This window comes from Mirounga angustirostris, unplaced genomic scaffold (genome assembly GCF_029215605.1).
Source record: "Mirounga angustirostris isolate CCGP_5_RB_7025 unplaced genomic scaffold, mMirAng1.0.hap1 SCAF_16, whole genome shotgun sequence".
Lineage (NCBI taxonomy): Eukaryota > Metazoa > Chordata > Mammalia > Carnivora > Phocidae > Mirounga > Mirounga angustirostris.
This window is the reverse complement of record NW_026991724.1, coordinates 12150428-12165041: the sequence shown is the minus strand read 5'-3', so window position 1 is coordinate 12165041 and position 14614 is coordinate 12150428. Positions and strand designations below refer to the sequence as shown.

General features: G+C 44.9%; 1 protein-coding gene and 1 non-coding gene across 7 annotated transcripts in view; both read right to left on the bottom strand.

Moving 5' to 3' along the window:
- The window catches only part of WDR59 (WD repeat domain 59), an 84699-nt gene that overhangs the window by 44281 nt on the left and 25804 nt on the right, over positions 1-14614 (bottom strand). For all 6 annotated transcript variants that reach the window (XM_054511259.2, XM_045890743.3, XM_045890740.3 and 3 more), the window contains exons 5-9: positions 14147-14227; positions 11573-11610; positions 7973-8061; positions 4936-5052; positions 484-561 (exon numbers count right to left, since the gene is read on the bottom strand). In XM_054511259.2, the coding sequence (XP_054367234.1) occupies positions 484-561; positions 4936-5052; positions 7973-8061; positions 11573-11610; positions 14147-14227 (403 nt within the window). The remainder of the gene's footprint in view (positions 1-483; positions 562-4935; positions 5053-7972; positions 8062-11572; positions 11611-14146; positions 14228-14614) is intronic.
- On the bottom strand, positions 11112-11202 carry TRNAK-UUU (transfer RNA lysine (anticodon UUU)). Its single transcript is given in 2 exon segments — positions 11112-11158; positions 11166-11202. It is a non-coding gene; the product is annotated as a tRNA-Lys (tRNA).

Here is a 14614-nt window from a genome sequence, read left to right as displayed (position 1 = left end):
GGGTGGGGTTGAAGGCATTATGCTAAGTGAAATAAGTGTACATCTTGAACTTATACAATGTTACACGTCAATTACTTCTCAGTAAATCTTGGGAAAAAATTCAAAGGCACGGACGGACCCAAAACCCAGGTCTTCTGAATCTAAAGCCAGATTTCTTTCCACCACGATCTACTGACCGCAAGCCCCACAACCCTCTGGCGCCACCTCTCCCCCTTCCCCTGCCATTAGTGACCACCTGCATGCGCCCCGGCCTCCCAGTCTATGGTCAGCAACTCTCCCACAGATTCTTCCCCAACATTCCAAGAGCAAGTTTTTAAATACATACCAGCTTTTATGCCGTCATGACCGCCTTTGCCCCACCCCTCAGCCAAGACAGAAAAAGAAAACTGCCTCACAAAGAAAATAAGAGAAGAGGGCCCTTGGCCCCCACGTCTGGAACACTAAGGTGAAGCTCCCCAGCAGGAGGTGGGGTGTCCCACTCACAGTGTATCTGGCCTTCCAGACAGGCACCTGGCAAGGGAGAATACTGAGGTATTTCCGAGGCTGGCGGTAATCCCAGAACTGGAAGAAAGAAAACAGGATAATATGTGAAATAAATGCCATTAAAAAACTCTGCAATTGAAATAAGCGCAGCCTGCGGTCCCTTCACTCTCTGTCCTCAGTGTGTTCCCGGCAGCCCTCCTAGCCAGGGGAGAGGGGCAGACACACAAAACCTTTCCCATATATCAACATTATAGGAGAATTTCCCAACCTCACCAGGACCAGCCCTCAGGGCAGATCAGGGTCAGCCCATTAAACGGGCCTGCAGGTGAAAGGTCAGAGTGACAAGCTTTCACCCTGTGTCACTTACATCATGCAGGGCAAAGTAACGACTAAAGACAGCCGATGTGCTGACTACTTACTGCATTCGAGACAGAGTTGAGAGCTTTAGGTTTTTTTATCCCATTTAATCTTTGCGACAACCAAATAATGGGTGTCATTCAGTTCTTTCTCAAAAGTAGAAGCTAAATTACTAAACAATCTAACTTGCCCAAGGTCACACAGGAAAGAGGTGGCTGTTTGGCCACCAATGCACTCACGTACACACTCACCCGCTCCGCCACTGACCGTGCGGAATGTAAGGCTCCAGAATGCAGAGTGAGCCCAACACACTCTGCCTTAGAGACGCCTGTGCTTTCAAGGAAGAGACACAACTATACTTAGAGCCTGAGCATTTGTCATGAAGCAGAAAATGGTAGAACACCAAAGGCAGGAGGCCCAAGACTGAAACTCTGAACTATTCCAGTATTAAGAAATTATTTTCAAAAATAGATGACAGTTTGGCAGTTTCTTAAGAAGTTAAACATGCATATACCATTGACCCAGTGATCCCAACTCCTATTTGTCCTGGAAAACTGGAAAGTTCCATTCACAGGAAAATCTATACGTGAATGTTTATAGCAGCTCTATTCACAATCATCAAAAAGTGCTGACGGCCCAATCAATGTTCTTCAACAGGTCAACAGATAATAAACTGTAGCATATTCATACAGTGGATTACTATTCGCCAACTAAAAGTATATCATCTATCGATTCTTAAAACACCTTGGATGAATCTTGAAGGTGCTATCCTGAGTGAAAGAAGCCAACTCAGAAAGTTACATCCTGAATCATTCCATTTAAATAACCTTCTCGGGGCACCTGGGTGGCTCAGACGGTTAAGCGTCTGCCTTCGGCTCAGGTCATGATCCCGGGGTCCTGGGATTGAGCCCCACATTGGGCTCCTTGCTTGGCGGGGAGCCTGCTTCTCCCTCTCCCTCTGCCTCTGCCTGCCGTTCCCCCTGCTTGTACTCTCTAATAAAAAAAATTTTTTAATCTCAAAAAAAAAAATAAATGACCTCAAACTACAGTGATGGAGAACATATTAGTGGCTGCTAAAAGTTAGGGGTTGAAGGAGGATGTGACTATAAAGGGATCACATGAGGTAATTCTTGTTTCTTCTGACAACTCTCTTTTTGCCAAATTCAGGCTCTATATTCAAAATAATAAAATTGTTAAGATGTGTTTTCTTTTTTTTTTAAGATTTTATTTATTTGACAGACAGAGAGACAGCAAGAGAGGGAACACAAGCAGAAGGAGTGGGAGAGGGAGAAGCAGGCTCCCCACTGAGCAAGGAGCCTGATGCGGGGCTCAATCCCAGGACCCTGGGATCATGACCTGAGCCGAAGGCAGATGCCTAACGACTGAGCCACCCAGGCGCCCCTAAGATGTGTTTTCCAACTAAACTTCTTCTGGGTTTCCCTCGATGGCTACAGGGAAAACTATAACTTGCTCCCTCAACTTACAAAAGAAGGGAAACTAGAAATCACGAGGTCAGCTTGGCACTCTCCAGACTCTTAATTAGATCAACACTTTGTGAATGTCTTCCTATTATCAAGTCTACCAATGTGAAAAACTAGCAAATAAAAAGTTCAACCTCCCTAAGTTAATTACATACAGGTAAACTATTAGTACTATGAATATATTAAGGCAATTGGGTCCTTTTCATGCTTATTTACAGACTGTCACGATAACTGTTAACAAAATCGATCCTTTAAAAAAAAAAAGATTTGTTTCCAGATTTAAATATGCTCGATTGGTGAGCATTATACCATATAATTATAACATATAATTATGGGACAAGTTAGAGGCCCCTGGGGATTTGAGCAAGGCCTCACTCACTTCATAACATGGTCTTATGCTCAAGGCAACAACTGCCAGTCTTATGAAATGATTATATGCTGCATGTGAATGACTTCAGTCTGTTTCAACCTGACACACTGGTCACCGTAAGAACCAGAACAGCCATGCCGTCCTCTCGTCCACAGGTAATTTCTGCTTTTCTCTTCCCTGCCAAAAGGCCTTTGCTACAAGCTACAGACCAGAAAGGAAGGCTTCTGAAGAAATACCAGAGGAGCCTCAGGCAAGAAAGAACCAGGTTCTTGAACAGCCTCGTGGGTACAGGACTCGGGAAGGCTGACCTTGACCCACGGGCAGACACAGATGTCGGGATGGACCAAGGAACTGTGTCTGGATTTCCAGGACTCTTCGTCTAGAAGAAGGCAGTGTTGTAAAATTGACTGCTTAACCCAAGATCAGGGGGAAAAAAAAATCATTAAACTGGTATGAATTCATCTCATTGTGGTTAATGGTCTATTTTTAATAGCCATATAAGAAAAATCCTTTTCTTTCTTCTCGATCTAGCTCTAACCCTCAATTCAACAGTTTCACAGTTTAATAATTTATAAACTCAGGTGAAACATTCATTCAATGGTATCTTGTTCCAGCGTACCCCTTCAATTCAGAAAATAAAAATATAACAAAAATGTATTACTACAAATTATAAGCTAATCTATCATCAGGTAAACTTAAGAAAATGATTATGCAGGAAAAAATGACATACTGATCCTGATCTACAAATAACTAAAAATGATGGGTGAATATTATGCAAAGTGCCTCTAAAACTGCTTCACTTTTTACAATTATGCTATTTATATACATTCAATAAAAACTGTCTTCCTTCCACCAGGATACAGTGAAATAAATTAAATAACCATGTCAAAAGTCTCGGGGCGCCTGGGTGGCTCAGTCATTAAGCGTCTGCCTTCGGCTCAGGTCATGATCCCAGGGTCCCAGGATCAAGCCCTACATCGGGCTCCCTGCTCAGCAGGAAGCCTGCTTCTCTCTCTCCCACTCCTCCTGCTTGTGCTCCCTCTCTCGCTGTTTCTATCAAATAAATCAAAAAAATCTTTAAAAAAAAATTTTTTTTAAAGTCTCATTTAATTCATAAGCTCAGCCTACAAGTAAGGAACAAGAACTGAGTCTCACATGTGGAAACTGGTCTATTGCTTGAATACCCATGGAATCCAGCCTCACAGGTGGTAAAGATGTCACTGAACAGTGACAAACTTGAGGAAAGAGGAGGAGGGGAACTGGATGGTTTCTGGGTTCTGAACTTGGATGACAAGGTGACAAAAACCCAAACCCAAAACAGACCAAAAAAACCCACTCTGGCACATAAAAGTAAATGACAACCCTAAGGGATTTACAAAGCTCAAGACAGAAGTTAACTTTTCAGGCCTTAGTGTTATGATTCTAGTTTTGCTCACCATACCAAAAAATGACATTGTCCATGTGCCCATGTAAACAAAGCATTACGTTAATGATGCTGAATCACAAAATTGCTAAGCAAACTTCTGTGGTCAAATCTCTGTCCTTTCAGACAGGGACCCGACCACAAGGAGGGCCTGTGGAATGAGGCTGGCCCTGTGCCCTGCATCCTTCTAAAGGCACCACATCCCAGAATCAGGACAGGAAAAACAAACAACAAGAAATGCTGTGCTCTGAGATAAACCAAAAACAATAGGGTCACGGAAACAACAGAAACCCTGGAGCATTTCCTGGAAGTTAGAGAGAATCTCTAGTAAAACAACTCTATCCCTGACTTTAGCAATGCTGACTGACGATGTCCTAACTTTTGTAGATATGATAATGATGTGAGAAAATTGCTAGTTTTCCACCCCAGGGAGACTAATCATAAACTTGGTAACCTTAACAATTTTGTGGGCTTTTTTCCTTTACTGATATATCTGGTTTGGTTTGGCGTTGTTTTTTTTCCTGAAATCTCACTTCCTGGCAACTTCTTGGCAAATGAACTTCTCCTTTCTAAATGGTTTAGTCTCTGACTTCCCTTCACGAAGGGAAAGAAGAAAACACTCTGAGCAAATCCCAGGAGCCCCATCAGAGATATGCTACTCCACTGTTCCTACTGGCCCAGGCAACCCCGCTTCCTTGCCCCGCACCCCTACCGCACACACACACTGTGCTTAGTGCAGCTTTCCTTCCCAGCAAAGTGCTGCTACAAAATCTGATGCCTCCCACACGCAGCTCCCCCAACGGTCCCCGGGGGTCACTCACCTTGACAGAGTTGTCCTGACTGGAGGTAGCAAGAACGTGCTCAATGTCTGGGTGCCAGTCCAGGCCGTGGATTTTGGAGAGGTGGGCTGCGAGATACTCCACTGCCGTGCTGGGTTTCTACAACAGGATGGGCACTGAGTGTTGTTAAGTTAGAAAGAACTCCCTGAGTGTCTACCACGGAACAGTCTGCTGGGGACTGGATGGGGACACAAACACACTACCAGATCCTGTCTCTATCCTTAAGAAACTCCACTTTGTTTTGTTTAAAAAAACAAAACAGAGAAAGACTTCGCCAACCCTCCTTCACGCATGCTCTGTATTCGGGCCTGTGAATATGATGTCCTGCTCCAGCCCCAGGCATGGCTTTAATGAAGGATACAGGGTAGTGGGTGCTCCTTCCCTGAGCAGCGCAGTCTGCAATCCCTGCTCCCCTTCCTCCCTATCACCCAAGAAGAGGGGCTGTGACGTTCGAACAGACCTCACCTCGAGACTGGATGTAAAACCACCAATCTTAAAGTAATTGAGCACCAAGACCCCCAAAGAGGATGAACACACATCACAGATCACAGAAGATAACTAGACATGACTAATAAGCTTATATAAAACAAGCAAACTCGGGAGGAAACCGCAGAAATATACATTAAAGTCAGATTTTACTAAGCTATCAAATTAGAAGATACTTGTAAATAATACTCAATGCTGGCAAGGCTACATTTGTCACTGCTGGTGTTTATACAAAATAGTACAACCTTTTGGCAAAAAACTTAGACAATTTTTATCAAGCAACTTAAAATTTTCCCTTCTTAAGAGAATACTGAAATTTCACAAAAAGCTTTAGATAACAAAAGAGGTTCATCTTGATGTTATTTGGAACACCAGAAAACTAGAAACAACAGTAAATGGGGAATAATTAAATTTTAGAGTCAATTATTGTGCGGCTATCTGACATAATATGATATAGCCACTAAATGTTGGACTTAGGGATTATAGCACAGGGAAAATGCTATTAAATGGAAAAAGTATGCAAGACCATGTATGTGATAGGATAAACCATGTTTTTAAAAAGCACAAGAAAAGAAAACACCAAAATGTTAGCATTTGTCTCTGGGTAATGGGCCTATAAACGTTTTTTATTTTCCCTTCTACATTTTCTACAAAGAGCATCTATTACTTCTATAATCAGCGTTGGTCTATGAGGTTAAGATCAGTCTTCAGAACCAGCCTCCCTGAGTTCAAATCCCAACAACAAACAAAGCCTCAGTTTACTCATCTGTAGAATGGGGATAAAGATAGCACTTACTTTAAAGACTAGTTATAAAGAGAGTTCTTCGAACAATGTCTGTGCATAATAAACGTGTAGTAAATGTTACTACGATTTGTCACTGGGGTGTTTGAATGAAATCCAACCTCGCCACCAATACTGTACTTTTTTAAGCCTCTGATGCTTGGTGTCATCGGTGTTACTTGACACTGGAAAGTGCCAGAGAAGTAAAAATATGACCTACAAGTTTTATAATCCATCTGAGCAAAAGCTGTAAGTATTAAGAGCAAAAAAAAAAAAAAAGTTAAAACCCTTTAAACAAAACAGATAGAATTGCTGAGGGAAGTCAGGATTCTCAGTGGACCAACTGGAAGACTAGGGAGGAATAGTTTGACGTCTGTTTCTGCAAGATAAGGAACCCTACTGGTTTTCCAATACTAGTTTGGAAGACAAGTCCTGATAGGATTTATGGCTAGATACCAAATGGTTTATTTTTGCCTATGGCCTGAAAACAGTCTAAAGCAAGTCTGTATGCATGACAAACTAACCAAGTATTTTATTTAAACCATTTACTATATTTAAATGCTATGCTAGTGATGAAAGGAACAAAACCAATCGCCACTTTAAGAAATCAAGAGAGGGGAGAATGGCTATTACGAGACAGGACTAAGCGAAAGAGACAAATACTAACACATAGAAGACGTACCTGTCTAACCCCTACTTACAAAATCACCTTCTCACCCAAGAGCCACATAAGGCAGAGGACTTCAGCCAGCACATGCTTCCCTAGCAGAATGTGGCACCCAATCCAGCAGACTCCCCATCCCTGCTTCATTTCCTTCTCCTCTGCCCAAATGTCTGACCAACTCCCTGCCACAGGGAAGGGACGGGGCTGCCAGAAGCCGTGCTAAGAGGTGACAGCACCCGGGCTGATAGTTTCAGGAAGACTGAAAGTGCGTACGTCCCACAGAAGCTGAGGAGCTCTAGCCTCCAGTTTCAGAAAGCAGGAAGCAGTAGACACCCCAGATCTTACAAAGTCGACTGCCAGTCGGGTATGCGGCATGGGGGTATGGGGGAGCCTTTGCCTGCATCACTGTTCTCACTGATGCCAACAAACCAAACTCTCAAAAGACTCTCCGTGGCGGTGGCAGCCCAGGACCCTGCACCGCTTCTGTGCCCATCAGTTACACGGGCTGTGAAGGAAGAATATATGCTCTGCAGGCTCTTGTGAGGCTGACGGGACAGCTGGATGTCTAAGGGAGGATTTGAGGACCCTAAGTACCTTGCCTCGGTGATTTATACCAGAAATATCCAGGACAGAATATGTCCTAGAACAACCAGTTTGCGCTCTGCAATCTGAGGCAGGGATAAGAAGCCTGCTGACCATTCTAGAATAGTGTCTGGTCCCCGGGCTTGACCTCCTCAATGACATACTCACTATCATTATCTTCGTTTTGAAGATAAGGTAACTGAGGCTCGGAGAAGTGTAGTGGCTCAGCTGATATCATAATTAGGAGATAGCGAAGTGGGGCTCTAACTTAGGTCAGGCCCAGTTCATTTTCTTAACCACTGATCATAATATTCTCTATCTTCCTTCAACATCAATTTGATCAGGAAGCAAATGTCTTCTGGTACTGTGATCTTAAGATGGCAATTTGCCGCAGTGCACAGGGCACCCTGGCCTCTCAAGATGAGTCCTGCTACTCACAGCATCCTCCTCACACCCCCTGGGAGCAACTAAAGACCCACTGGGGTGGGAGGGAAGAGATTACTCACCCGTTTGTCCCATATCCGCACATCCCCATCATGACTGGTGGCAAGGCAATTAGCATTCTTTTTATTCCATTTGACCTGTGAGGCACCGGCTGCAAAGAAAAATCAGGGGAAGAAAGTGACTGCCCTCAACCCCCCTGGCACCAGAGTAGAGAACATCCAGGGCGGCTGGATAATGAGTTCCAGCTGAAGGCAAACAGAACCCTTCAGGTTTCTACGACTACACCAGCTCCACCGTTAAAGAGAAAATGAGGCCAAAAAATAAATGAATTAACACACCGGAACAGGATCAGAGTCAGCTAATTGAGGAAACAGTCTCACTTAGGAAAAAACTCTACAGATTACCTCCACACAGAATCAGCAGGGAAACATGGTTTCTCACAAGCAGCAGCTCAACATGGCTCTGTAGTTGGTAACTGACTGCCCATCACACAGCCTGGCTCTTCATCATCCCCAGCGATCAGCCTGGCGCTCCCACTCAGAAGAGCCTCCGCTCAATGCCTGCTCCTTCCCACTGACTCACTCACTTTCTTACCTATTTAGGAGGGCAACCTTGGAGAAAGAAAGGTTCCTGAACCTCAGCTGAAGAATAAGCCCCCGTGTTGCCCAATTCTGCCCTCAGAAGGATCTGTGCACCATTTCCCTCCTGCACTCTCTCCTTCCAACAGTGGCTGCATGTGGCCACCGGCCCTGTATTAAGTCAGGAAACAGGAACGTGCCCCGCACTGTGAACTGAGTCCTTTCCCGACTCTGCCAACACAAAGAGGTAACAACAGTAACGAGGGAGCTATGTGAGAGGAGACATAGCACAAGATGCCAGAGGGGCTGAGACCTGTGGAAATCTAGGACATATCAGCACTTCTAGCTCTTAAAAATAACCAAGTTAATTAAGTTAAACCAGAACAACACAATGGCTTTCCTTCCCATCTCTTCTTGTCCTTGCTCAGGCCACACGTATTTCTCCCTTTGGGTGGGTGTTTATTACTGGGGACATCGTCGTGGACCCAGGGCTATGGAAGGCAACCTGATCCAAGAAGTGTAGAGTGGGACTGACACAGCAAGGACTCAGAATCTAACAGGAAATGGAGTTAAGACCCAGAAGTTACCGTTGCTTGGTTTTGGTGAGGGTATTTGTTTGTTTGTTGTGTTTTTTTGCTTGAGACACAGGGCATCTTAAGTCACCTAGGAATGAATGGTGGAGACCCCTAAAGGAGGAAGCTAGTGTAGGAGACCCAGTTTGTTTGCAAGAAAGGGTATCAGCTAGAGGAGAAAGTGAGTAGGAAGAGCCTGCCCCGGTTCCTCAAGACAGATTACTCAAAGACTTCCAAAAGAAACATACTTTCCCCAGTGTGGGGTCCATCAGACCATGAAGCCTTCCAAAGGGAAGGAAACCCCCTAATTCAATCTACTAGGATCGTGACAACAGAGTCAAACAGAGTTCCCAGACCTTTGGTGCTCTCAGACAGCGAATACTCTGAAGTACACACAGGCTCTTACTTCTTCCTACCCCAAAGGCAGAAACAACACCATAAACAACTGGCCAAGGTTGCACCTTCAGGGAATGGTAGACCAAGCAGCTTACCAAATCCACAGCCTCTCACTTGCCTCTTTTCTCCCAGGGCAGCTGTGCTACCACTGAGAAATCTCACTGAGGTGCAAAAAAGAAGTCTCCCACCTCTCTTCTTTAGAGGACTTACAACAGAAAAGAAAGTAATCAGAGCAAGTGGGCTGAAAAAAAGAACTGTCTTTCTTTTTATAGCTCCTCTACGACCAGCCTAACTTAGAAACCTCTAAGTAGAAGCAACAGAATCCCAGGGAGGTAACTGAGGCATTTACAGACCATTTGTATTTCATTCAGTTGGATGTCCTCTGCAACCATGTCTGTGGGCCATCATGTGTCTCAGGTCATAAGTGCCTAAAAGCCAAGGTGGCGGGAGTAAGGCAGGAGGTGAGGGGCAGAGCAACAGATTTATTTAAACACTTAGCCCAGAGGCACAGATGCTTGATCCCCACCGCCATTTAACAAACATTTACAGAGCATCTCCCCGGGTCAGACAGGTGGTCTGACCTTGGTCTACAGCACTGAACAAAACAGACATGGTCCCTAACTGCCCAGAACAGATAATCCACCTGCTTAATACAGTCGTGATGCTCAATGTCTTTAAATGATGAGGCATGGAGATGTGAGAGAAAAAAGAAGAATCATGTAATCACTTTGGAGCAAACACCAAATGTGAATTCAAATGTACCAAAAACATACAAAGGAGCAGGATTTAAGAGACAGACAATGTACATTTTTAACAAGGATGCCAAAATACAATACAGATGGGCACCTGTGTGGCTCAGTCGGTTAAGCCACCAACTCTTGGTTTCGGCTCAGGTCATGATCTCGGGATCGTGAGATCGAACCCAGAGTTGGGTGTGCTCAGTGCAGTCTGCTTGGATTCTCTCCCTCTTCCCCTGCTTCCCCCCACTCTTTCTCTCTCTCTCTCTCTTTCCAAAAATAAATAAATAAATCTTCAAAACACAATACTGATGACTGGGCTTCATCACTGTAAGATATACCAGTTCTATGTCCAAATTTTACTCTCCATAAATATCCCATAACAGCCCCAAAGCAGAATTCTAAAAACAGTCAATTCCAACTGAGCAATGAAAACAGGGGGACCAGAAAGTAATTTCAAAGTTTCAGTACATCCACATTAAATGACAACATGGGGACACAATCGGCATAATCTAGATTATGGAGAAACCACAGGACAAACAACCTGGTTTCTTCAATAAATAAACCTCAGGAAAAGAAAAATAAACCAAAAAAGGAGAGGGAGAAGAAACCTACCAATTGTAAAAGATGAGAAATATATCAACCACTTATAAGTATGTTTTTTATTTGGATTTTGACTTAAATAATTTGTAAAACAACAACAACTGAGATTAGGGAAATCTGAATATCGCTTAAATATTTGATATTAAAGAGCCACTGTTAACATTTTTAGGTCCGTTTATGGTATCGTGATCATATTTTCTTACAGGATTCTTCTCTTGTGTAAGTATCACTTACTGAAATATTTGTTGAGGAAATGATATGACACCCAGGACATGCTTCAAAATAATTCCTTTTTGTTTTTTTAAGTAGGCTTCATGCCCAACGTGAGGCTTGAACTCACGACCCTGAGATCAAGACCTGAGCTGAGATCAAAAGTCAGATGCTTAACCGACTGAGCCACCCAGGCACCCCTTCAAAATCATTCCAAAAGAGATGGGAGTTGGGGGTGGGAAAGTGGGAAGAGGTAAAGATGAAATAAATAAAACTGGCTGGACGGTGACAGTTGTTGAGGCTCGATCGTGAACATAAAGCAATTTCATCTTCTTCTACTTTCATACACGTTTGAAATTTTCCACAATAAAAAGTTTAAAAACTAACCATTTTGGCTCCTGGCCTTGAATCCTAAAATAAGTTCCTGACCATACTTAGCACTCCTGACTCTAACTTCTGAGACCTAAAATCCCACCCAGCTGAGCCGGGGACTGGGGCAGGGGCAGTCCCCGTGAGAGAAGGGATGGAAGGAAGGAACTGAGCCGAGGCGGGAAACAAATACTCACCTACAGCGGACAGCGCAACTGTGGGCTTCCTTGTGTCTCTGGAATAGAAAAGTCAGAGATCAAATGCCCGATCCGTAGGCCACCATCCACCTGGGACTTTCTACCCTCTGCACACAGTTCTCCACTCCCCTTTCAGTGGGTGCTTAGGGTTCAGAGGGAACGTGAGGGCCTTAAAAACAAGGGTAAAGAGAGGCCCATCTCCCTTCAGGGACAAACCTCCTCAGCTCCTTCAAATGAGACTGAGGCTGAATTTCAAATCACACAGTTGGAGCCAGAGAAAGCAAACTACATGATTCGGCATGGCCTGCATGACCCTGATGCAGGGGTGGAGGAAGCCCAAAGAATCCCTTCCTGGTGCCATTTCTCCTGGTGGCAACGAAGTGACCGTCATGGAGGCTTAACTCTGCAAGGACCTTCCCAGCAGCACTTCAGAGCTGAAGTAAAAAGCTACCCTCACATTCGCAGTCGCTAGGAGGTGGAAACAGCCCAAGGGTCCATCGACAGATGAATGGATAAACAGAATGTGGTCTATACATACAAGGGAATATTATTCAGCCTGGAGATGGAAGGAAATCCTGTCGCATATGGTACAACATGGATGGACCTTGAGGACATTACGTTAAGTGAGATAAGTCGGTCACAAAAAGACAAATATTGCATGATTTCCCTTCCACTTGTATGAAGTATCTCAAGTAGTCAAATCCACAGAAACAGAAAGTGGGAAGGTGCATAATGAGTAGTTTTAGCTTTGTAAGATGAGAAAGTTCTGGGGATCTGTCGAGCAACAAGGTGAATATATTTTACTGAACTGTACACTTAAAGATGGTGAAGATGGGGGCACTGAGGGGCTCCATCGGTTGAGCGACCGACTCTTGATTTCGGCTCAGGTCACGATCTCAGGGTCATGATACAGAACCCTGCGTTGGGCTCTGAGCTGGGTGTGGAGCCTGCTTGAGATTTTCTCTCTCTCTCCCTTTTCCCTCTCCCCCTGCTCTCTAAATAAGTAAATAAATAAAATCTTTTTTAAAAAATGGCAAAGATGGTAAATTTTATGTTTTGGGTTTTTTTGACCACAATTAAAAACAAAAACAAAACCCTACTGCTGGATAGAACGGAAGACTCTCAGAGAGAGAGACTCCTGGGTTCACTATAAGGCCGGAGGGCAACTTCTCCACGAAATGGTAACGTGACAGAACTGGGGATCCACGCAGAGCTAGGAGGACCGGATGGCCAATCTGCGGCTCACGCTTACTATCCAGAAAACCTGAAAAGGAATCATCCGTTCAGTGTCCCTTAATCCTTAAATTATGAAAACAATTATTTCACATCAATGAGGAATACTCTAACCTAGCCTCGTAGCTCCCTGAAGTTTTGTGGGGGTTTTTTGTTGTTGTTGTTTGTTTGTTTTAAAGATTTTATTTATTTATTTGTCAGAGAGAGAGAGAGAACACAAGCAGGGGGAGCGGCAGGCAGAGGGAGAAGCGGCAGACTCTTAACCAACTGAGCCACCCAGTCGTCCCCCTGGGGTTTTGCTTATTTAAGAGCAGACCCGTTCCATTTCCCCCGGATTTTGTGCCCCTTCCCCGCTCGGCGCTGCCATGAGACGAATCACCAACGAAGCATTAACGCGAGCGGGATGCAGGTGAAGTCAGCTGCGCACACCCTGACTCGCGGTCTCCCTTTCCCTGGTCTGCCCACCTCTGAGTAAATCATCCCAGAGCCACTGCCATTTGGGAGCAGAGCAGTCTGCTGAGGGGAGGGGGTCCCATCTGGGGGACTCTACGGACTATACCCCCTGGTTAGTCCCCTCAAATTGTTACGGCAAAGGGAACTTTGCTCTACGAAGGGAGAAGGGAACAGATGTTCATTAAGAACTTACGACAGGCCAGGCCCTGGGCCGGGTGCTCCTTCGCTCGTCACTTCCAGGAGGAGTAACCCTGAGAGGTGGCTCTCAGTGGCGCTTACAGGCGGGGGATGGAAGCCTCACCAAGAGCAAAGCAGATGGGCCTTAGAGCACTCACTGCCTGCTGTAGCAATGTGTGTCTGTACCCATCAACCCCCCCCACTGTCACCTGTCACTTCAGTTAAACTTCCGCCTGACTTCCAAACGCCAGCACCTCTGTTTCTCTGCCAGAGGGATTCCCCTGCTTGCTGAGGCCTGCTTTGCACACCTCTGTGACGGGCCTAAGGTGCCAGGGAAGGGAGGTCCCAGGGGGCAGGCTTCAACCAATGACTGACAGAGGATGGCACCCCCACTTCCTTAGCCCTCGAGGGTGGGACACCTGAGGAGGGAGTTCTGCACTAGCACCTAGCAGTCCCCAGTAAGAATAAGCGCCACTTGTTCACAGTGGTACCTACAGTGGATAACACGCCCCCTACCTGCAGCCTTCCCAGTCCTGTCTCTCTTCTCCATCCCCCACCAGCATTTCTATGACCTCCTAAACAATGTGCTTGCCATGTATCCTCAACTCAGAGTCTGCATCAAGGGGAAACCACACTAAGACCCCTGATCTCTAAAACAAAGGTCCTAGATCATCCCACAACCTGGTGGTTTGGCCTTTTCATTGTTCTTACTTGATATCCCAAATGTAGATGTAGGTGTCCACGGAGCTGGTAACCAGGAGATCTGGCTCAAACACGGCCCAGTCCAAGTCGCTGGGAACAGGAGAAATAAACAGAACAACAACGAAGAGAAAAAATTCAGAGTTCAGAGTCCGTTCCAAAGCACCAGCAGATTTAGTTTCTTGTGGCTTCACAGAAGTCACCATTCATGGGACTCCTTAACATGACTTAGGGCAGCAATCTCCAAACTTCTTTGGGAATGAACAAGACTTAACTGAGCCTCAAAGGAAACTTTCAGGTCCTTCCCCCTGTCATCACCAGCTATACTGTCACCTGCTCCCAAAAAAGAAATGGAAGATTTAACTTCAAACACACACACACACACACACACACACACACACACAGCAAAAACACGAAGTAATTTTTGACTTATCATTCTCTAAATCAGATTCAACCACAGGTACCTTGAGTAAAACCAAC